Source organism: Rhinoderma darwinii, chromosome 8, assembly GCF_050947455.1.
Source record: "Rhinoderma darwinii isolate aRhiDar2 chromosome 8, aRhiDar2.hap1, whole genome shotgun sequence".
Lineage (NCBI taxonomy): Eukaryota > Metazoa > Chordata > Amphibia > Anura > Rhinodermatidae > Rhinoderma > Rhinoderma darwinii.
This window is the reverse complement of record NC_134694.1, coordinates 3,282,452-3,307,561: the sequence shown is the minus strand read 5'-3', so window position 1 is coordinate 3,307,561 and position 25,110 is coordinate 3,282,452. Positions and strand designations below refer to the sequence as shown.

General features: G+C 44.1%; 2 protein-coding genes across 2 annotated transcripts in view; one reads left to right on the top strand and one right to left on the bottom strand.

The window, feature by feature from the left end:
• The window catches only part of FNBP1 (formin binding protein 1), a 396,531-nt gene that overhangs the window by 214,308 nt on the left and 157,113 nt on the right, over positions 1–25,110 (bottom strand). The window lies entirely within an intron of this gene.
• The window catches only part of HMCN2 (hemicentin 2), a 91,699-nt gene that overhangs the window by 12,290 nt on the left and 54,299 nt on the right, over positions 1–25,110 (top strand). The window contains exons 5-18 of the mRNA XM_075834640.1: positions 2,200–2,371; positions 3,144–3,250; positions 5,791–5,911; positions 6,949–7,212; positions 7,659–7,803; positions 8,273–8,394; positions 9,080–9,346; positions 9,764–9,905; positions 10,989–11,116; positions 11,202–11,315; positions 11,397–11,546; positions 23,027–23,218; positions 23,580–23,675; positions 23,767–23,894. Of these exons, the coding sequence (XP_075690755.1) occupies positions 2,200–2,371; positions 3,144–3,250; positions 5,791–5,911; positions 6,949–7,212; positions 7,659–7,803; positions 8,273–8,394; positions 9,080–9,346; positions 9,764–9,905; positions 10,989–11,116; positions 11,202–11,315; positions 11,397–11,546; positions 23,027–23,218; positions 23,580–23,675; positions 23,767–23,894 (2,148 nt within the window). The remainder of the gene's footprint in view (positions 1–2,199; positions 2,372–3,143; positions 3,251–5,790; positions 5,912–6,948; positions 7,213–7,658; positions 7,804–8,272; positions 8,395–9,079; positions 9,347–9,763; positions 9,906–10,988; positions 11,117–11,201; positions 11,316–11,396; positions 11,547–23,026; positions 23,219–23,579; positions 23,676–23,766; positions 23,895–25,110) is intronic.

Below are 25,110 nucleotides of genomic sequence, written 5' to 3'. Positions count from 1 at the left end.
CTTCACGGTGGTCAGCACTGTTGCCTTGGAGCGCTGGGGTCCTGGGTTCAAATCCAACCAAGGGCAACATCTGCATGGAGTTTGTATGTTCTCCCCGGGTTTGTGTGGGTTTCCTCTGGGTACTCTGTTTTCCTCCCACATCCCAATAGGGACAGTAAGTGTGGACCTCTGTACAGCGCTGCGGAACATTTTGGTGCTATATAAGTAACACTTTCATTTCTTCTCACAATCCCAAATCATGCCGGTAGGTTAATTGGCTTCCATGAGACGTTAACCCTGGTCTTTGTATGACGGTGACCTAGAGAAATTAGATCACAAGCTCCAATGTCCTGTATGAATGAATACATTCTCTGTAAGAATTTTTGCTGGGAATTTTTGGACCCACAGATGTAGCAGAGCTGTGTATGTAATGGTCGCAAATTGGGGCTACCAGATTTGTGCATTAGGATAACTTCATAGCGGCTTGAAGTTCTCCGTGCTCTAACTAATAGAGGGAGCTTCATTCAGGGGTCCCCTCTATAAACCCCACCGGCTCTAGGAGCAGGTAGGATATATCTATTGAGTAAACTTTGTGGGTTTACCTGCCAACCATACAGATGTAGCCAAGTTTATCTTGACTCTGTTAACTTGCTGCAGCGTGATATCAGGCATCAAAAGCCATTGAAAAAGTCAAGTTAATGTTTCTTGACACTATGTATTTAATGCGTTAAAAGTCAAGATAAAGACGGCTACATCTGTACGACAAACTCAGCTCTTGTACATCTGTCTAGAAATATAGATTTTCTCTCCTGCTCGGTGAAGGGGGTGTGTGTAGGAAAGGGTTGAAGGTTTATACGATGTGAAATTGCAATTTTATATCTTTTTGTCTTTAATTAAAAAATAAAATAAAATATTGGATACTAAATCTTCACATAATTACAGTTTCTGACAAGTGTAAAACATTTCTGTGCCCATACTACTGCCGCTTATCTCCCCGACCACGGGTCTTATGACTCAAACTCACAGCTTCATAGGTCCCTGTGATTTTAAGACGGAGCTGAACTGTATCCTGACTGTGAAAATACCACCATGTCCATGTGTAGGAACAGGTAATGGACATATAAGGGTCACTCATTTGCTGACATTGGAGAATAACTGTTGTGGGATAAGTCACAAGTTGCTACAATGTAGAAACCATCCTGTGACCGCAGAAAAAAACATACAACCCCTTTGGTGTTGGATAGAGATTTCTTCTCTGCTCGATTCCCAGTAACTATAGAGCACAGGGGTCCAAAGCTTCACACCGTGCCAAGTGGTCTTATCCACGGACCCCCACCCAATGTTCTCTTGGTGGAATTCCCCTTTAACAGTGAGTCTATCAGACAGGTTATGAAGGAAGAAGCTATGATTCCTTTCTGAATAGTCTCATTGTATGACCACAATACTTCGATAACGTCCCTGCACCCCCTTGAGGTTTTGAAGTCACGTGACACGTGGGCTATTTTACGCTGCATGTACTTTGGCCAAATGCTACAAACAGAGGTGCTTTGTGCCCCCGGAACCCCCCTCAGTCCGGCTCACATCTGTTTGCTTTTTATGACATAGAGAAAGCTGAAGCCTGTGTGTCTCCAGCCTGCTGGCGGAGTTTGCCCCATATGGCTATAATTATAGATGGTTCCCTAATTCCATCACACGGTCACAGAATTGTGCTGCATAATCACATCCGCACCCCTCCTCCGCAGCGCTTCTCCGTGACTTTGTGCCCTTCCACGTTTTTATTTATATAAAAGCAGAAAACCCCACGGTTGCAAAAGTGATGGCGCCCCTGGCTACTGTTTATTTTCTCATGATAAACTGTTAATGATCCAAGTCCCTTCTAAAATAGGAGGAAGCAGCCGTCAACGCGGAGACATTTCATAGCTAGAATATTTATTTTATAAGGACTAGAGGTCGATTGATTTAGAAGGGTCATCATTATCCTTTATATACGCCGGATGCATCCGCAGTGTCGGACAGGTTATGGTTTCGATCCCAGTGCAGTCTAATCTGACCATACAGGTAAAAACCCCTCGAATAGAGAGATCCAATACTTTTTGGGGATGCCGTCGGGGTAAGGGCCATACATGGAACGATGTACAGTCAGGCTGATAGGCAACCAATAGTCTCTCCACTGCTTTGATGTCTCTGGTGGTTTTTACGATATTTTTTCTGCTTTCCCAGGTGCTGAAGTGGGTGGAGGAAGCGATCCAAGCATCCAAGGTTCACCTGTTGTCTACGGATCACGAGTCAGCAGGAGAAAGACAGTGGGTGATACCATTCGACCCAAGTCTTAAAGAAGTGACCATATCTCTGAGTGGCCCGGAGCCTCATATTGAGGTCACTGACCCCACCGGTGAGTATTGCCCATTCCTTATTCCACTTTCCCTCATGATATGGACCTGGGGTTATAGCGTCTTTTCATGGCATGGTTGCTCTGGGGTGACATTCGCCCATGCACCAAAACAGTTTGCATTTTGAAGAAGCCAATTTTTTTCAGTTACTCTCGAAAAAATAAAAAGTATCTAAACAAGCACGTTTTTATATACCCTTTATATTTTACAGCAGCCTATTGACATTGGGCTGAGGGAAGGAAGATGGCTTTTTGTCTTACAGATGAGCCAGAGCCAGGATGTGATCTGCACCCAAATATCAAATGTTTTGGTTTATTGGACAGTCATAGATTGGTGCATACCTTTTAATTCCGAGGGTACAGACCCTGCAGTAAGACCGCACAAAAAAATAGCGCTAGTATAAAATATCCTCCTATTACCGTTTCATCTCTTCTTCAGGTTTTATGATATTCCGGATCATTTTACAGTTCCTTTTCTGAAATTGGTGCCGGTCTATGTGAATGTCTGGATTAAGACGCCGGTTTAATGGAATTTTTTTGCCTAATTCTGTTCTGCATTTTAATTACTTCCTTTATGGTCTGCGCTTCTGTTATCATTGTTACTTGGGAAACATAACAGTGAAATTCCACAGTAATATTCCTTGATTGAAGGCATTTTCCTTCCCCCCCGGGGCTCAGTGTTCCCGTCCGGCCTGCTCTGCTGTAATCTTCATTGTGTACTTGGCGGCTATCAGCGCACAGAGACAGAATTGACCCCTTATTTCTCTCCTGGCAGGGAAAGTGCTCTCCGTTAGCCAGGGACTGGAGGAGCTGCTCAGGATCCCTAATTCAGCTCTTGTGTTGGGACTGAAGCCGACTGTGTCTGGAATATGGGTCATCAAGGTAACGTGCTCCCTTGTGTGCCGAGTCCCACTGTGCGGAGCTGTGCACGGAGTCCTGGGGGTAGAAAACGTTTTATAGGTTTGGTCGTGGGAATTCCTTTCTTATCCCAGTCATTATTAGCAAGTCTATTGTTTTTGATGTTTTCAGAACGGTCTGCACTGGATAAAAGATCTTGTAACTTTCTATTCCATACTTTTCATTCTACCAGAGATACAGGCCCACATTCACTAAGCAGTTCACGCCAAGGTCTGTTGTAATCCAGAGCAAAAAAAAATAACAAAAAACGCAAACGGTAACGTGCAACATATTTTCGTGAAAAAGTGCGACTATTCTCGTCACTTGCCAAATTTAGAAAAATGACAAGAAATTTGCCACAAATCTACAATTTGATTTGCTGCCTCTCAAGCGCCAGTCCGATATGTGGGCCAACAAGTGTGATATAATTCCCACAATTTCCCTATTGAAGAGGCAAATGTTTCCTGCTTGTAATGGAGTCTTCCAGTTTTATGTATATGAAGCTTAATCATTGCATAACAAAAAGTTCTGCAACTTTCTAATATACTTTGTGTTTCAATTTTGCACCATCAAGATCTCTGCTTGCTGTCAGTTGATGGAAACATTCTTATTTACATCTAGAGGTAGTGCTGCTTACACAGCTGAGCATTTGTTACTATTGTATTTAGTCTGGACAATCCTCTTTGGGCTAAGCACAGCAGCAGCACAAATTTCTCCTATCCTGATAGATGTTACAATGTATCAGTGCAGGTAAAATGTATCAACCTGGAGTTCAGACTGTTCAGCTCACAGTGGGTTGTCTAGACAGCACATAATTGTATCCACTGCAAGCAGGACTAGGTCAGAACGGAGATTTACGACATGTTCAGCTGACTCTACCGGGGATAAATCAGGGATGACTATGATGACCATGTCTATGATCTGCTTTATTGCTGTGTTCATGACAACGTATCAATCAAACTGGCATAAAGGTCTTAGAGGAGATGACCTCTAAGTTGTTTAGCAACTTTTTCAGAAGCTTTTTTTTTTCCCGACAAATGCCAATAGTTTTTGAACGTTTGAAACCAACTTTTTATATACACAGACAAAAGCAAAAGAATACAAACAATGCAAATGGTATACAACATAGGTAATAGAGTAGCAATAACAACCATGTTAATATATCCAAAACAACCTCAGATGATGCTCAATGTCAGTCTGCAGCTTAGAAAGCTGGAAAAATGAAATCATGCACATGAAGTAAAGCGAATATTCTGGATTTATATCATGTAAATCACCCTTGGAATTTTATTATATTAACTTTTTATTAGATTATAGTAGCCACATGGGGGATATTTTATTTGATTTCATCCTGGACTGTGTAATATTCTTCTTTTTTTGTTTGAAGATTATAAAATCCTGCCCCCCTCCCATTCTATAATGTGTATTGTGGAAGGTGCGAGGGATTCCTCCCTCTCCTGCTCCTTTGATGCTTGGAATAGGTTCGGTTTGTGACTTTGTTTATTGTAACTTGGTTTTGTTCCATTTCTCTCTGTCAAATCCCCCCAAACATTGCGAGAAGCAGCTCGTTACCCTAATGAAGCTGCAGGACAGACAGTCTCACGTCATCCTAATTGTCCCACACAGACGTGGCGAATCCTCCCCTCATTTACCCGTTATGTCACCGCATTTATTCCGCTTTTTTTTTTCTTTATACATATAAATGTTTACGTTGCTTTTCTCATCATTTCCATCAATCTACAATGTTTCTCTTTTGTTGCAATTCAATTTGTTTGTACGGAGAATACGCAGCAGCTGGGACCGATTTGGAATTCTGAAGCTTTGTTCGTGGGCATAACACACAATGGACCAATAAAGTTATTTACACCATGTTTTCTGTGTATATTTATGTTTTGCTACTTAAGTTTCATTACTTTACTATGAATTTATAAAATTCCAGGCTTAATGTTAAAGGGGTTCTTCACTATGGACAATCCCTACTTGTAAGAAAGGTCCCTTGACAATAAGTTGATCACAAAATTGTCCCCCTGCTGGGACCTCTAGCGATCAGCTGTGATCTGTGGGGAAACCTGGCAGTAAGTGTTCAGTTTCCCTGCAGCGCCACCAGCGGAGAACTGAAGCATTACACGGTGTCCATTCATTTCAATGCGTTGTCTATGTAATGCATGTAGTTTATTATTATTTGATGTACTTTACTTTATAAAAAAAAAAAAAAAAAAATATATACACACACACACATATATATTTGCCTTCAGACGTGGCAAATCTTGAAAGATGTTGACAACTTCCCAATTTCCATAAAAAGCAGTGAGATGTTGTCACAGACCCTCCCCTTTTTTTCTGCTATTCCCTGCTAAATTTTTGTGGGTTCACTCCCCTTTTAATGACAACGTCTAGGAATTGGGATAAATAACCATAAATATGGACTGTTGCAAATTTTTGATGTAATTATTTACTGTGAAACATTTTTTGTTTTATTTTAATGGGCTGTTTACTTTAGTTGTACCTTTCCATATGTGTTTCAGATCGGCAGCAGCGGACGTCACACAGTCAGAGTTACTGGGGTCAGCACCTTGGATTTCCGTGCTGCCTTCTCCACTACAGCCATTGTAGATCCACTGAAAGTCATCGAGCGGCCAATAAAAGGTAATTAAAAGTTAAGTAAAGTTAGGCTCTGAAGCCTGCCTATTAGGGATCTGCCTATCAACAAGCTTGCTGATTGTTTCCAATAGCAGCCAGCAGAACAGTGAGTGCAGCTCTGGAGTATAATACAGGATGTAACTCAGGATCAGTACAGGATAAAGTAATGTATGTACACAGTGACTCCACCAGCAGAATAGTGAGTGCAGCTCTGTAGTATAATACAGGATGTAATGCAGGATGAGTACAGGATAAGTAATGTAATGTACACAGTGACTCAACCAGCAGAATAGTGAGTGCAGCTCTGAAGTAGAATACAGGATATAACTCAGGATCAGTACAGGAGAAGTAATGTATGTACACAGAGACTCCACCAGCAGAATAGTGAGTGCAGCTCTGGAGTATAATACAGGATGTAACTCAGGATCAGTTCAGGATAATGAATGTAATGTATGTACACAGTGACTCCAGCAGCAGAATAGTGAGTGCAGCTCTGGAGTATAATACAGGATGTAACTCAGGATCAGTACAGGATAAGTAATGTGATGTATGTACACAGTGACTCCACCAGCAGAATAGTGAGTGCAGCTCTGGAGTATAATACAGGATGTAACTCAGGATCAGTACAGGATATGTAATGTGATGTATGTACACAGTGACTCCACCAGCAGAATAGTGAGTGCAGCTCTGGAGTATAATACAGGATGTAACTCAGGATCAGTACAGGATAAGTAATGTAATGTATGTACACAGTGACTCCACCAGCAGAATAGTGAGCGCAGCTCTCGAGTATAAACACATGATGTAACTCAGGATCAGTAATGTAATGTATGAATTGCAAACCCATCCCCCTTATGTAATGAACCACACCGACCTTTTTATACAACTACACCTATTATCTGATAAGGAGTGCCCCCAATTGAAGTATCGACAACTCAGCACAGTCCTTAATATATAAGTATTTCCTCTGCATTGTAGTGTAATTTGTATTAATCCTATTATATTTAGTCTTATGAAGTGTTTTCTGCTTTATCTATTTTCAGGAATTCCTATCTCAGCACTGATTAACTGCTCAGGCCTCACTCCCCCGGGACAGGTGAACCATCTGGACCTCCTGCGGGTATCCGGAGAATCCTACTTCTCTCTGCCGGCAGGACGTTTACCATACAAGCGCAGCAAACAGCTGTGGACGGTGCCTCTGTTCCAGGCGCCAAAAGGAAGTTTCTTCATGAAAGTTAATGGAACTGACCACAATGGGTTTGAGTTCCAGAGACTCTCCAACGTGGCTTATACCAGCATCATACCAGGTAAGCGCCACCAACCAAGGAAAGTTATTAAATAAGGACCTGCTCCTCTACTTTATATCATACAACACTTCTCCTACAAGCTACATCCTCAATTCTGAGCGGCTTCTGAAACACAGGAGTAGAAATCCAGCAAAGTTCTCTCCAAACTTTGGCTATATAGAAAGGGGTGTGGCCTAACGAATGGGCAGGGCTTAATTTTACTTGTATGAACTGTAGTCGGCGCAGAAGGTTTTGACAACTTCCTGGCCAAAAACAATGCCGCCTATGTCCCACCACCTTTGCCTTCGCTATTGTTCTCATAGTCGGTGGGGGAGATAAGTGAAAACCTCCAGAAAATTATCTAAAAAGAATATAGAAGACTTTTATTTTTGGTATTAGAGGCGGATATCATAATTGTCAGTCATATATATTTCAATTATGACTTGGAGATTCTTCCTTTCTCGCAGATGTTCCTACAGTGACGATGGCGCCGCTTATCCAGGGATACCACCAGCGCGCTCTGACCATCACTTGCTTAGTTCTTAGCGATATTCCATATAGAGTGCGGTTTTCCAGAGATGGGGAGAGGCTAGGAGAGGAACTGCTATTCACGTAAGTACAACTCCCCATTATTGAAGACATTGGGGTGATGTAGCAATCTTAGTGATCCGAGTAATAGCGCCCAAAAAATAAATGGCCTACAAAACAGGGGTCTTATTTATTAATGCCTTGATCCATTTTTCCAGCTGATCTGATCAGGGGTGCACATAGAGAAGGGGCACAGCAAAAATCAAATGGGACCCCCTATGGTTTGGGGCACAAGGATTCTGGCAGATCCTTACAGACCATCAGATTACAGGTGGTAAGGGCTGAGTATGCCCCCTTGTCCCATAGCAGATGATCTGTACGGCGTGGGCTACATTGTTGCAACACATTTATAATCCGTCATCATAGAACCATGACGTGGATACATAAGCCGCAATGTATGATGCATTGGATGACAGGAGGGGTTTATGGGGGGTGACCATTATAGACACACGCTGTGACGCTGATTTTATCACATGGGTTTCGTTATCTTTAGGGAGTCGAGTAATGCCACCTTTGAAATCCCATCATCCTCCGCTCGCCATGAAGGCATTTATCAGTGTACAGCCATCAGTAATGCCGGGGCCGGATATGCTCAAACCCAAGTTCTTATCGCAGGTAAGTCACTTCTTTTTTATGACCACTACATTACTAGTCATAGTTGCCTTTCAAAAGTATAGCAAAGCCGGATGACCACATCCGTGAGAGCTGGAAGTACGGCCATATTGATTGCCACCCAGAAATACGTAGAACAATGGCATATTTAATGGTTTTCTGTGGTTAGAAAAACATGGCCACTTGCCTCCAGAAACAGCGCCACACCTGTCCATTGGTTGTGTCTGGTATTGCATCTCAGCTACATTGAAGTAAATGGGGATCAGCTGCAATACCACACACAACCTCTAGACAGAAGTGGCACTGTTTTTGAAGGTGCAGCTCCAGGTGCTGCTATATGATACTGATCATGATTAACTTCCTGGTTTATGAATATAATCTGAGACTTGCAGTGAAGACTGATACAAAGGCATGGATATAGAGAGGGAACACATGGTGTCATGGTAACTGAGGAGAGCTGGGTGACAACCCCTATGTGCTGTGTGATGTTGGCCATTAGTGGTTGTCACGCAGCATCAATTACCCATGTAAGAAAACCAGCAGAACAGAATATTAAGACTTAAATTTTCTGGATTTGGGTTCGACATCACATTTGTCGGTGAAGTCTGAATGTGTTTTTGCTCTCCAGTTTCTCATTATGGTGATGACGTGGAGTTTACGTTACGTTTTCCCTAATATTTGGCTGCAGATCCCCCTCCCACGATCTCGCTCCACCCTAATGTCACAGCGTCCCTTGGTGACTTGGCACTCCTGTCTTGCCACGTTCCTGAAGACGTCCGCTACAACCTCACCTGGCAGCACAATGGCAAAGCGCTGAAACAGGGGCGGCTATGGATCCTGCCAAACTCATCCCTGCAGATTCAGAATGTGAAGTCTAGCGATGCAGGGCATTACCAGTGCACCGCCAGGAACAGCCATGGCTCCACCACTGCCGGCGTCTGGCTCGCCGTACAAGGTAGACATCCGTCATTTGGACTATTGGGGTCACAGTAAATATAATGCTTCCCCCCTGGGATTAAAGGGCTCAATCACTGTGTGATAAAAAGATCTGCAGCTTACTAATATACACGGGTTCAATTCTTTTTTTATAATCAAGTTCTCTGCTTTCTGTCAGTGAATGAAAATACATTTTATATCTCTTCTTAGCCATGCCCTTTTTTTCTAGACACTTTTCAGAAAAAATTTAGGTCTAAAACACATACTCCACTCCATATACTCCACTTTTTTGGGCAACTGAATTATGGCGCATTATACTCAGTAGATCCCGTCTCCTGTTCTTAGAACGATGGCATGTGTTTAATGATTATCAGGGTGGCAGCGCCATGGACAATAGATTGCTGCTAGCGGATCAATTATCTCCCTTGTTCTCTAGAGCCTCCACATATACAGATTGAATCAAGTTCCACTCAGTTGTCTCATGGAGGAGAAGTGAGAATTCGCTGTGATGTTTCTGGGTACCCAGAACCCCAAATATCTTGGAAACATGGGGACACCTTCCTGAACAATGACAGCAGGTATGTGTCACAGAACAATGTGCGGCAGTATAGGGGGTCTGCCCTTTCTGCCTTCATACTCCTGGTGACCAGCGTCTCTGCAGAACATCTTGTTTTTGGGTCTTCAGGCCTCAGGATTTCTGTGATGGTCTCCATCTTTTGGCCGTTCTTCTTCTTCTTCTTCTTCATCTCCTCCTCCATAACAGTTTTATGAGCTGGACTCCTAATGCATCAGAGCAAGACCAAGCTCCATTCCGGTCATTGCTTATCTCTAGGTTATCGCCACCTAGAGCTCAGCTGCCCATACACTTACAATAGCTGTCAGCCGAATATCTATTCCCCCCGACACCCCCATACACATTCTGCCGAGCATGCGTCTGTGTTCACTGGAGCGAGGGGAATAAGCCGTTGCCAGACACCTCTGACCACTTTGGCAGTGGCTTATCTTCCATGAGAACCCCAACATGTACAATAGTACTTCCCTCCAACATCTGTGGTCCGGGACACCCCCATATACATAAGACTGTTGGCCGGTCCTGCCAAAATAGGCAAGTTTGGACAACTTTCAGGGGGAACTTTACAGAACAATTTTGGGTGGAAAAGCCTTTAATCATACATATACTGTTACTGGGAGGATTTTAAAGAGGACCTGTCACTAGGCCATATAAGTTGAACTGGTTACTGAACTGGATGGCGCGATCTCCATTCCAGAAATGTTTTTCTTTTTTTCCTGGACCCTCCCGTTCCAGAGATATGGCCCCCTATATGCTAATTTGCTGTAGTTAGCAAACAGGGTGGAGCTAGCTTCCCTGCCTCTGATGCTGACCAATCAGTGCAAGGCAGCTTGAGGGTAGTTCATGCCCTGTTGGCTAAACAACAGCAAATTAGCATAGAGGGAGCCAACACAACAGTGGCCCTATCTCTGCAACATGAAGGTCCAGGAAAAAAAGAAAAACATCGCTGGAATCGGGGGACAGTAGCCAGTTCAGCTAATATGACCTAGTGACAGGTCATCTTTAAAGTGGGATTATATTAGTTCTGATAATATTTGAAAATTCTGCGTGTGTTCATATCTGACAAATAAAATGATGTCTCTGAAAACAGACATACGATCATTAACGGCAACATCCTGCTGATTAAGGACCCGAGCCAAGAGGATTCTGGGAATTACAGCTGTGTAGCTTCTAATGGCTTAGGAACAGATGAGCAGTCATTAAACCTGATGTACACTGGTAAGTGCTTGTTTTGCGTCCAGTTTTTTGCAATGAGCGGGCATCATGACGAAGGCATCATTAACCCTTTTCTGTCTGCTGGCAGAACGCCCTAAAGCAACTGCTGTAAAATCTGCAATACAAGTAGCCATTGGGGACGATGCCGTGCTGGAGTGTAGGACTGAAGGGCTCCCTCAACCGCTGGTCGCCTGGCACAAGGGTGAGCGCTTTATGGCCCTGAACATCATTTTGTGATGGTGGGGATTTTTTGGATAATAAAATGTTTGTTCTGCACCTTCAGATGACAAGGAAGTGAAAGGCCCTGCCAGCGGCTTAGATGGCGGGACGCTGACCCTTCAAGAGGTGACAGCAGAGGATGCTGGGGAGTATACCTGCGTCGCTTCCAACGAGGCCGGGTCATCATCGGATGGCATTCAAGTAGAAGTGGGAAGTAAGTGACATCGATTATACTCAATCTTTTATTCTCAAGTGGTTTTAATATGTCAAAACTCAATAATAATCTGAAGTTGTGCGGTGCTATGTAAATTAATCATTGTATAATGAAAAATTCTGCAACTTCCCCATGTACTAGGTGTTTACATTTTCACTCATTTCAATGCCTCTGCTGGCTGCCAGTAAATCGAAAACTCCATCCTAACCTAGTCCTACTCACACAACTCTTCCACTGAATACTGAAACATTGTGACGACTTCTCAGCCGTCAGCCTGGGGTCCCAGACCAGAGAAAGATTTGTGCTACTCATGTGTTTAGCTCACATAGAAACTGGATTGACTACACTGATGCACTGTAACAAATCCTCAGCAGTGTGAGCAGGACTGGTTAGAATGGGTTTTCCCTGAATGCTTCTATTCGTGGACAAATCTTCGAATATGGTGAAGAATTTAAACACAAAGAATATTAGAAAGTTGCAGAACTTTTCTTTATACAATTATTACGCCTTTTTCCCGCTCTGACGCCGCCCGCCTCTATATCCCTCACTTCCCTATAAATACCCTGATATTACGGCCTGAGTATAGAGGGATCAGGAACGCATTATCGTTCTGTTCTCAGTGGGCGAGGAAGAATAAAATCCCTTCACTGAAGTGGAAAGCGCCTCCGTCCCTGGATAAAGACTAATTTGTAATTCCACGCCGCCTTTATTCTATAGTATGTTTCCTGGCTCTGCCGCCAGCAGATTTCCGACTTCTGTCTCCCCACAGGGGGCATCGAGTGCGTTCCTGGGCTGGGACCCTGCACTACAATTAGGCGGCTCTCATATACGGAGATTTCTCATTTGCCTTTTGAAAGTATTTGTCTGCAGATAATTACAAGTTTCAGCTCGTGACCCTTTAACCTGAGCGTTGCGGATGGTTAATACTGACCCTAGGCGGTGAGATTCTTCCACTGATACCACCTCTGGTTTCCGGTCGTACCAGTGATCAGAGCATCTGGCGTGATGAAACTATCATTTCCAACCACTTAAAGCGTTCGCCCAGTCTCTGAAAATAAGGCTTAATCATCCCGTAATGAAAAGTTTTGAATCCTTCAATTTACTTAGTGTTTCAATATGTCACCATTTTCTATATCTCTGTTTGCTGTAAGTGAATGGGAACCTTCTTGAGTCTGGGAACCTACATAGATCTAAGGCTTCATGCACATAACGGTATTGCGGCCCTGTTTTCTTCTGTGGCACCCATAGAGATGCACGGGGCCATACTGAATGCAGGGACTACGTATGTCGCCAAACCATGTTTTTTTAAGCGCTATACAAGGTAGATATTTATAAAAAAAATCTATCTGGTCTGATTCCATACTGATCTGCCAGAGAATTGTGGCATGCTCCATTGGATCTGGCAGAGCATGGTACGTTGGCACACATTGTCTCTGCAGTTCTATAATAAGGAGCCGTACAGGACTCCATGTGCCGCCATACAACCATCTGCACACGGCTGGACGAGAGCCTGATCACAGCTTAGGGTTTGCTACGATTGTATCCTCTGTGAGCTAAATAGCCTGGACTCCAGTCTAATAAATTTTACTTGCACTGATACATTGTAGCAAACTATCAGCATACCTCCCAACCGTCCCGGATTCAGCGGGACAGTCCCGGATTCCGGGCGGTGTCCCACTCTCTGGGGTGGCCGGGGGTATGTCCCACTGTCAAACTAATTCTGAAGCAGGGAACCATCAGCTCCCTACTTCAGAATTAGTTCAGAGCAGAGGACCAGAGGGAGCTCCTCCGCTCGCCGAGGACTCCCCGGGCACAGCGTTACTTTAAGCGCTGTGCTGGGGGAAGCCTTTGACGTTACTGTCCATATATGGACAGTGACGTCAGTGGCTACTCCTGGAGCGGAATCCACAGCCAGAGTCGGCAACAAGCAGTTAAGCTCCCCTGCTCCTCCGCTCTGAACTAATTCTGAAGGAGTGAGCTGATGGTTACTTGCTTCAGAATTAGTGGCTACTCCTTGAGCGGAATCCATGTTGCCGATGATCTGGCTGGGGATTCCGCTCCTAGATGAAACCCCTGAGCTCACTGTCCATATATGGAGATTGACGTCAGTGACTCCTCCTGGAGCAGAATCCCCGGCAAGAGTCAGCAATGGGGATTCAACTCAAGGAGGAGCCACTGACGTCACTGTCCATATATGGACAGTGACATCAGGGATTCCCTCTAGGAGCGGAATCCCCGGCCTATGCTCTAGCTAGGGATTCCGCTCCTTGAGGGAGTCCCAATGGCGCTATCTACAGGGAGGATGGCGCTATCTTCAAGGGGGGTGTGGCACTATCTACATGGACAGTGGGGCACTTTCTACAGGGGACACTGTGGCGCTATGTACATGGGCACTATGTCACTATCTACAAGGGCACTGGCACTAGGGGAAGCTAAGGGGGCATTATACAGCATGGAGGCAGCTATGAGAGCATTATGCTGTATGGGGGAAATTGTTTGGCCATTATACTGCATGGGGCATCTGTATGGGCATTATACTGCATGGGAGAATCTGTGTGGGCATTATACTGCATGGGGGCATCTGTGTTGGCTTTATACTGTATGGGGGCATCTATAAGGCAGTATACTGTATGGTGGCATCTATGGGGCATTATACTGTGTGGGGGCAGCTATTTGGTATTATACTGTGTGGGTGGCACTATGGGAGCATGATACTGTGTGGGCTGAATCGGCTGTGTATGGGCGGGGATTAGATGGGATTAAAGGCGTGGCTTAAAAGAAAAAACAAATTATCGTGACGTACTGTGTGCGCCGCATTGGTTGTCCCTCTTTGTGATACTTGCATGTTGGGAGGTATTCTTTCAGGACCGGAGAGAGATTTGTGCCGCCGATGTGTTTACCTCACAGAGGATTGTTTAGACTGGATACATTGAAACAAAACAAACCCGCATTTGTCAAAAATATTAGGTCAGGATGGGTTTTCAGCCACAAGAATGTTCTCATTTATTGACAGCAAGCAGAGATCTTGAAAATGCTAAGGAATGGAAATACTGTCTTACAGGAAGTTGCAGAGCTTTTCTTTATACAAGTATAAGCACTGGGCGAGCCCTTGTCTTGTTTCCACAACACATTCTGGGAGTCAGACTTTATTTGTATCTTGGCGCTTCTTTTTATCATGTCACGCTTGTTTTATTACCGCGTCCTGCTCGTGGGCTGTGAGGCAGAATTTTATTCCAGTAATCAAACAATGGGGATGTGGAGGCAGCGATGTCACTGAAGAATGCGCCTTGTATCTTCCATCCATCCCTTCTATGTGTAATATCCTAATAATCTCCTGACAATAGTACAAGTCTTCTCCTCTAGTTACTGTGTCTAGTCCACGAGGAACAGCTGGAAAACGGTTTAGAGGCTGTAATGGTAAACTTGTAAGAGAACGATGAAAGAGGAAAAACATCGCCCCGGGGGAGACAGGCTGCAACTATACAGGGGCCGGGGACAGATCTGTAGCTTAGAGAATGCAGCAGCTATAAAACTATCTGTGGGTGATATAGGAGCTGGCACTATGTATGTGTTTACTGTGCATTGCCCATCGTCATCTCATTCAACTGGTGTAGTTTAGATGATGCTGATTTTTCTGGTAGGCAGTACAATCATGGCTGACATATATATCTAACTCAGGATAAGTCATGTCATGTATGTACACACTGACTCCACCAGCAGAATAGTGAGTGCAGCTCTGGAGTATAATACAGGATATAACTCAGGATCAGTACAGGATAAGTAATGTAATGTATGTACACAGTGACTCCACCAGCAGAATAGTGAGTGCAGCTCTGGAGTATAATACAGGATGTAACTCAGGATCAGTACAGGATAAGTAATGTAATGTATGTACACAGTCACTCCACCAGCAGAATAGTGAGTGCAGCTCTGGAGTATAATACAGGATGTAACTCAGGATCAGTACAGGATAAGTAATGTAATGTATGTACACAGTGACTCCACCAGCAGAATAGTGAGTGCAGCTCTGGGATATAATACAGGATATAACTCAGGATCAGTACAGGATAAGTAATGTAATGTATGTACACAGCGACTCCACCAGCAGAATAGTGAGTGCAGCTCTGGAGTATAATACAGGATGTAACTCAGGATCAGTACAGGATAAGTAATGTAATGTATGTACACAGTGACTCCACCAGCAGAATAGTGAGTGCAGCTCTGGAGTATAATGCAGGATATAACTCAGGATCAGTACAGGATAAGTAATGTAATGTATGTACACAGTCACTCCACCAGCAGAATAGTGAGTGCAGCTCTGGAGTATAATACAGGATGTAACTCAGGATCAGTACAGGATAAGTAATGTAATGTATGTACACAGTGACTCCACCAGCAGAATAGTGAGTGCAGCTCTGGGGTATAATACAGGATATAACTCAGGATCAGTACAGGATAAGTAATGTAATGTATGTACACAGCGACTCCACCAGCAGAATAGTGAGTGCAGCTCTGGAGTATAATACAGGATGTAACTCAGGATCAGTACAGGATAAGTAATGTAGTGTATGTACACAGTGACTCCACCAGCAGAATAGTGAGTGCAGCTCTGGAGTATAATGCAGGATATAACTCAGGATCAGTACAGGATAAGTAATGTAATGTATGTACACAGTGACTCCACCATCAGAATAGTGAGTGCAGCTCTGGAGTATAATACAGGATATATCTCAGGATCAGTACAGGATAAGTAATGTAATGTAATGTATGTACAGTAACTCCACCAGCAGAATAGTGAGTGCAGCTCTGGAGTAACTCAGGATCAGTACAGGATAAGTAATGTAATGTATGTACACAGTGACTCCACCATCAGAATAGTGAGTGCAGCTCTGGAGTATAATACAGGATATATCTCAGGATCAGTACAGGATAAGTAATGTAATGTATGTACACAGTGACTCCACCATCAGAATAGTGAGTGCAGCTCTGGAGTATAATACAGGATATATCTCAGGATCAGTACAGGATAAGTAATGTAATGTATGTACAGTAACTCCACCAGCAGAATAGTGAGTGCAGCTCTGGAGTAACTCAGGATCAGTACAGGATAAGTAATGTAATGTATGTACACAGTGACTCCACCATCAGAATAGTGAGTGCAGCTCTGGAGTATAATACAGGATATATCTCAGGATCAGTACAGGATAAGTAATGTAATGTATGTACAGTGACTCCACCATCAGAATAGTGAGTGCAGCTCTGGAGTATAATACAGGATATATCTCAGGATCAGTACAGGATAAGTAATGTAATGTATGTACAGTAACTCCACCAGCAGAATAGTGAGTGCAGCTCTGGAGTATAATACAGGATGTAACTCAGGATCAGTACAGGATAAATAATGTAATGTATGTACACAGTGACTCCACCAGCAGAATAGTGAGTGCAGCTCTGGAGTATAATACAGGATATAACTCAGGATCAGTACAGGATAAGTAATGTCATGTATGTACCCGGTGGGGTTGGGGGGGGGGGGCACTTTTTCTTGTTCACAAGCTTTTCAGTTTCTCGTCCTCCATGTCTTGTTCTTGCTAATCTCTTCCACACACTTCATCCTTGCGCTTTCCTGTTTCCTCGTCTTCCTCCTTCTGTTCTTTCTTCCAGAAATTCCACGGTCGCTGTGTCATGATCCAGCTGCCGGACTGTGATGTTCTCAGGCGCTGGGAGATGCTCAGAGCTGGACTATGTCACTTTCCACCCTGTTCTATCATTGCTCCCATGTACAGGGACCGGAATAAGATTTTTAGATGCTGTTCATAGAAACGCCAACCTGCAGGAGAACTGCAGAGGCCAGATGGGTAACTCGATGCCACAAAACAAAATTTGCAATAGGGTCCCCTAACAACCATGCGCTTTTTAGAATATTGTTGTGATCTGATGGGGCAGGATCTGGTTGCGATTGCCCCCCTCCCCACATAGTCAGGCCCCTAGCGTGGGCCTAGAGCAACTTTTATACAATATATTTATATGGATTATCCCCTCTGCAGACAACTCTAATACATGAAGTGCTAGAGGATGTAGAATAATTAAATATTTGCACCTTGTGGACCCTGGACCCGGATTCTGATGTCCTTCTCTGCAAAGACAGTTATTGCCATATTGAAAGGCTGCAGATCTCTTGATCCAGCCTGCAGTGTAAAGAATGGAGTGTTTTGGGATTTATTGTTACCATGGCTACATTTAGGTTCATATATCTCTTTATGCACATAAGGAGAATTACTCCTCTAGACTATAGTAGATATACTAATATACGCAAACTATATTGCATGAGAAACATAGCGCTCTATACATGCACCCAGATGTAGCCACGGCAGCCCCCATTCTTTACACTGCATGTAGAATATCCACAATACTGATAAACGTGTCCGCTCAGCTGTTTCGGTATTTAGGTGGAAAGTAACAACGCATTTACACCAACATTTCTGCTGAGAACGGGGAACAGGACCCCCCTAAATCTCTAAATAGGTTCTATAGGTCAGACCAACACCAATCACAATTTCTCAAATGTCACCAGGTCCATGTATATTATGCTGTGGTGCTGACTGATGAGCAACCGGACCCGCTGCCAATTATAAACACAAGTGCGATCATCCAGGTGACAGCGCTACGTGAGACAAGGGGACACACCACAGCGAAATGTCTTCTGTGCTGAAAGCTACATCCAGGTGGTCTGCCAGGCCTGGGCTACATGGGAGAGGACTATTGGTTCTTGGTCTAAAACACAAATACTGTCCAAATTGTAATCCTGATCCTTAAAGGGAACCTGTCAGTAGGTTGGGTTCCCCTAAAATGCCAACGAGAGTGCCAGAAAAAGTGAGCCTGCCCCTTAGCTCCATTATTCCTCTCGACTCAGGTGAGATAAGGGAACATAATTACATGGCACAGTAGCGCCCTCTAGTTGTCGAATGTTGTACTGGTGTGGATCATTGGAGAACAATTGGGGTCTTTAACCATGGCTTTACATCTGTTTTGAAACTACAATTCCCAGCATGCTAGGCTGTGTAGCTTCACAACAGTTGGAGACCACGGATATGCTCTATACTCCCAGTCGCTGGGAATAATCTGCGTAGCTTTGGTTCACTTCTTGACATCAGATTGCTTTGAAAATAATGAAGGGAAAACTTCTGTAACGGGCAGATGATGGGGGCACTGCATTACGACTTAACATTTGTCTGCCAATTTGAGTGGGGGTGACTTTGAAGCTAGACGGGAGGAAAAGACCACTCATAGTCATTACCCAAGACCACTCAGTCATTACCCCTGCTCGATTCATCCAAAATAACCAAATGATTTTAACGACATCATTAAGTTCAGTAATAAGAACGATCGGGTTCTCCGGAGGGCAGTGTTTATTTTTCCCACGCTGTGATATAATATCAGATCTGTTATTAAAGAGACACAGTCAGATTAAAGGATAAGGGTATATTCACATGCTGCAGATTTTGGTGCACATTTTTTGATCTAAATGAATGGGGTTGTTTCCGCCGCAAGCACGGGGAGGGATTTCTGCAAGTTCCATTCAGATGAATGATACTAAATTTGCAGTCGCAGAAATTTCTTCAACAAAATCTGTCGCGTGTGAATACACCCTAATTCTGCCTAAAAGATCAATATGTGTCGCCATGTTGTCCTCCTTTTAGAGCACATGGTGTTAATAAAAGGGGGATCCCTTCCATCAGGACCCTCCCGAGAGCCCCTGAATGGTGAACACGTCTAGCGGACTCCCCTATAGGGAACTCACTACATACAGATATATACAGCTCCTATAGAGTTACATGATAACATTCTGCTGTCTGCAGTCACCACTAGGGGGAGCTCTCTACATACAGATGTATACAGCTCCCATAGAGCTACATGATAATATTCTGCTTCCTGCAGCCAATACTAGGGGGGGGGGGGGCTCACTACATACAGATATATACAGCTCCCATAGAGTTACTGCCTGCAGCCACCACTAGAAGAAGCTCATTACATGCAGGGGATCTGGAGTTCTGTATCAGAAAAACTGAGCTCCGACAACTATAAAGATATATTAAGAAATTAATGCGGGCAGAATGTTGGATCTATTTAGATACAAATCACAATCATGTGTAAGGAAGGACATTCACGTAAATGTAAAAAATGTCCTTAATATTCATATTTGGTTGGGGAATTGGAATGTAAGCTCCTGTGATGCAGAGACTGAGCGGCTACATTCTCCCTGCAGAATCCCATATTAATTATTGATCCCAACTACAGAGAGAATCTGCTGTGATATTTATAGGCTAGACGGACAATTGTAATTTTCTACGGAGATCTGTTTTATCCCAATCTGGCGCTGACGTCTTCCCCATCCTGACACGCTGTCTGTTTACCATTTGTGCTGTATATATAGGTATCTCTCTGGACAGTGTTACTGTATGAAGGGTAGCAGTGATGCCATAATATTTACTTCCCAGCACCTGAATTAAGTTTCATGGGATTTGTCGCTGTCAGCAGATGCCTGTATGTACGTCATAGATTGTATAAGGACCATATAGAGGTCTCCTGAGCGTGCATCCGCTTCACATTTTAATTGGGGGGGGGGGGGATGAAGCCGCGGTCTATGCTGCAGGCCGGATCATGTTGTGGATTATTTAAATTTTATTGGTTTATTGTATAGCAGCCCCCCATGTTACATCGTCATGAATAGGAGTCCCATTTGCTCTATGTACATTAAACATCCCATTAAAGAACACTATACCTCAACCAGCCTGAAACGGCTGATAACAGGGAGCAATAGATTGTATTCACCTGTCCTACAGTCATCCTCTCCCAGCCTGACATGTCTGATAACAGAGAACAATAGATTGTATTCACCTGTCCTACAGTCATCCTCTCCCAGCCTGACATGTCTGATAACAGAGAACAATATATTGTATTCACCTGTCCTACAGTCATCCTCCCCCAGCCTGAAATGTCTGATAACCGAGAACAATAGATTATATTCACCTGTCCTACAGTCATCCTCCCCCAGCCTGACATGTCTGATAACAGAGAACAATAGATTGTATTCACCTGTCCTACAGTCATCCTCTCCCAGCCTGCCATGTCTGATAACTGAGAACAATAGATTGTATTCACCTGTCCTACAGTCATCCTCTCCCAGCCTGACATGTCTGATAACCGAGAATAATAGATTGTATTCACCTGTCCTACAGTCATCCTCTCCCAGCCTGACATGTCTGATAACCGAGAACAATAGATTGTATTTACCTGTCCTACAGTCATCCTCCCCCAGCCTGACATGTCTGATAACCGAGAACAATAGATTATATTCACCTGTCCTACAGTCATCCTCCCCCAGCCTGACATGTCTGATAACAGAGAACAATAGATTGTATTCACCTGTCCTACAGTCATCCTCCCCCAGCCTGACATGTCTGATAACAGAGAACAATAGATTGTATACACCTGTCCTACAGTCATCCTCCCCCAGCCTGACATGTCTGATAACAGAGAACGATAGATTGTATTCACCTGTCCTACAGTCATCCTCCCCCAGCCTGACATGTCTGATAATAGAGAACAATAAATTGTACTGAAATGCACAGCAAAGAGATAAGATAGAGTTTCACCTCTGATACAACCTACTGCACTTGCCCCATCACCGGCACAATCCTATAGTATGTGATGTGATGTGATGTCACGAGCTGTTGCATAGCGGAAGTGGATATATAGTGAGGACTGATCAGACAGGTATATGGCCTAGGTCTAGTCTTGAAGGGGTTAAAAATAAAATTAAAAACCTAAAAATCTCTTCACTTAGGAAACAATCGGTAACACCTGCCGCCATTCTCCATCATCACAACATTTATACCTACAAAGACTACAAACATACACACGATGACATCACCGTAACAACCAGCAAGAAATGACATCACAGCATCACAATGTCACCCACACCGTTAAAGAAGAAACTTAAAAGCTAAGTGGTTAATGATTCATTGGTGCGGTGAGTCACCATCTTCTGGAAGCCATGATACCCATCCCCCACAATAAGAAAAAAAATTACGAAAAAAAGACTGTTAGGAAGTCACTGCAACCTACAGATGAAATGTTATTAAACGTCTGAAAATATATTAAGAGGTAATGCACCCTCCTGCCACACGGCGTGCACCCTCCTGCCACACGGCGTGCACCCTCCTGCCACACGGCGTGCACCCTCCTGCCACACGGCGTGCACCCTCCTGCCACACGGCGTGCACCCCCCTGCCACACGGAGTGCACCCCCCTGCCACACGGCGTGCACCCTCCTGCCACACGGCGTGCACCCTCCTGCCTCACGGCGTGCACCCTCCTGCCTCACGGCGTGCACCCTCCTGCCACATGGCGTGCACCCTCCTGCCACATTACCTAAATCCCTGTTGTCCTTCCTTTCAGGTGAATATTTGGGGCTCATCTGGTATTGCCCCCGTTTGTTTTCTTTTTTTTTCCTTCGTTTTAGGTTCCAATTCATGGAAAAAAATTCTATCAGTCATTAAATTGACAGCACATGATAACACTTCCTGTCCTGTTCTCTAGCGCTGCCACATTGACATAGGGACATATTCTGGAAGCAAATCCCCAAGATTCATATCTCTGTCCACATCCTTACTACTAATATTCAAGCCAGTCAGGACATAGACCTTGATGAGGATGGACATTTGGATGCATGTCCCTATCAGGTGGCTGAATGTCCAGAGCACATGACAGGCAGTGTTGTCATGGGGACACTGGAGCAGACTGGAATCTTCACTGATTTCTGCACACAGGAATAAAGTCCACGTTTAAGATGTGGTAAGGGGCTTTTACATGAAGCTTTTGTAGGTTTCCTTGACCCTTCGCTGGGGCTCTGGATGACATTTATATGATTGTGAGAGCTGTGACCAATCAGCAGCGAGCGCTCCGTAAAACATATATTTCCCATAATGTATCGGTTGGCAAAGATCTACTGGAATATGATGTAATAAAAAAGGACTTGAAGAGGTGATTGACTTCATACAATATTTCATAGAACACTTAGTGTTGTTTCTTATAGCAACCAATCACAGGGCAGGGTTTTGACATGAAAGCTGTTCTCTGATTGGTCGCGTCCTGCTTTCCACATGTGCTATTATATTTAATAATCCCAAAGGGTTTATAAAGGAGAAAACCGATCTGTGTGTGTATTTTGGCAAAAACCAGTATGAGTTGTCATAGTCCTGCAATTCTGTGTGAGCTCTGTTGCCCCCTAGTGGCAGAATAAGAGTACTGCAGGCATACAAAGTCTTCATAATAATGCACCACAAAGTTAAAGGGTTAATTATAAAGTTTGCATCATATTACTCCTTAATTCTAGGATATAGAAGTGACATATTATTTTTGGTGCCCGCAAATGATTTCCTGGATTTAAGTACATCTTTCTCTATCATCTCTTGAAGCACCGCCGCAGTTTGTGGATTTCCCTCTGGATGTAGACATAGATGTCGGAGAGAGTGTGCAGCTCTTATGTAGCGCTGAGGGGAGCCCCACTCCCATCGTTTCCTGGTTCCGACAAGATGAAGGCTCAGTGTTACCCTCTGGAACCACAGAAATCATTGACGGCCCCGGATCAAACACCGTCCACATGAAAAGTAAGATGTAAAGAAGTAGATATATCAGAGCGGGATCCCAGAACAAATAACGGAGCCGTATCAACTCAATATTGGCCTAACCTAAAAATGGCGGCCGAGTGCGAGATGAGTGAAAGTTTCGCCATAAACGGATTTGCTAATGAGCAAAATTAGAAGCATCGGCTCCTGGTTAATTTGTAGTCCGATTATTTCTCCACTTTATGAACTGGCGAGAATTTAGTCGTGCGTTACTGTTCGGTCGCAATCCTGGCAGCCTCATCGATCACAATGGCTGCCTCTGATCATATACATCATATAATGGTGAGTCCTGATCCTTCCAAATCACTAATGATTTCCCGTGAATATTTTTTTTTTTTTAAAGTTGCTAGACCAGAGGACACCGGCGTGTACGTGTGCGAGGCCAGGAACGCCTTTGGTTGGGTCCAGGCGGAGATCCTGCTCACGGTCACCGGGCTCGGTACGTAAAATCCTTCTATCAGAATGCACGCGGTTTACTAAATGCGGAATATTTTTATATATATAAATTCTTCACCCTTTGTTTTCACCAGTTTCCCCACAGATAGCTGCGGCCCCATCCGAGATTACTGTCCTTGAAGGGGATCCTGTGTCCCTGCCCTGCTCCGTCACAGCCGGTAACCCCCTTCCTGTGCAACGATGGCTGAAGGATTCAACAGGTGTAAGTAGGATCAGACCCGGATGTGAATACCGGCGTCCCCCAGACCCCATATGTAATAGAATAGATGCAGCTCATGGAGGACAATGCTCCACGCTCTTCTGCTGATCCAGTATTGTCAGTCATAGATGAAGGCCATTGGCCGAGCCCGTTATTATTATCATAGGGTCATTATCTGGAACCAGATCTCATCCAGCGTCCACATCAATGTCCACATCCTGCCTAGTTCAGTTAGGTCTCATGCACACAGCCGTGTTTTTCTTCAGTGTGCAGTTTTTGTGGCTAGCGCACTGACCCATTCATGTCTATGGGGCCATTCGCACATCAGTGGTTTTTTTCGGAGCCAGGTTTTGTTTTTTTATAGACCGCATCCTATCCCTTCCCATTTCCACGGACCCGTGTTGTAAGACCTAATGCACACGACCGTGGTGATTTTGCAGTCCACAAGACCTCCGATACGTTGTCTGTATTTGCCGTCCACCCGCGTGTCATCACTATTCACGGATCCGCAAAACAATACGAAGGCTGGAACTGATGTCACCAGTTTGTCCCAACCCCCTAAATAGGTCACATGATCCCTAAATACCGTCAGTACAATAACATGTCCTAAGTTTATTCGGCCCCCACACGGATCCGTGAACATCACGGTCATATGCATAAATTAAAGTGTCTGTGTGATATCCGCAAAATTACAGAGAGCACATAGACAAAAAACCTTATTCCAGACCTGTGAGTCCACAAAAATAACAGACCGCACGCGAAAGCCACCTGGGTGCGATCTGCATTTTGCAGATATGTTGCAAGGAAACGCCTGAAAAATCTGATCAAGTGACCTTCCTATAAGTGCGGACCGCGAAATACGGACGACACACGGAAACAACACAGCTATAATATACAGATATATACGGAGAGGTTGCGGAAGCAACTCGGGCATTACGGACCCAAATACGGACACCAGGATCCATAGTTAGAGGCCTAATGTAGATTTGGATCCATGCAATGGCCCTATGACGAGGCTGAACTGTCAATGCACAGGACAGGAAGGGTTGTCATAGGTGCACTGAAGCTATGTGTGTGTGTGTTCTTATTTTTAATTGCTGATTTATTGGAGGGGCAGGGGGAAGAACCGCCAGATCATTTTTTAAAAAAGAATTATTTGGTGTTGGCCAAGACAGACTGGAGCGGATATTTAGGACTGCGCCTCAGAAGTAACAGGTCG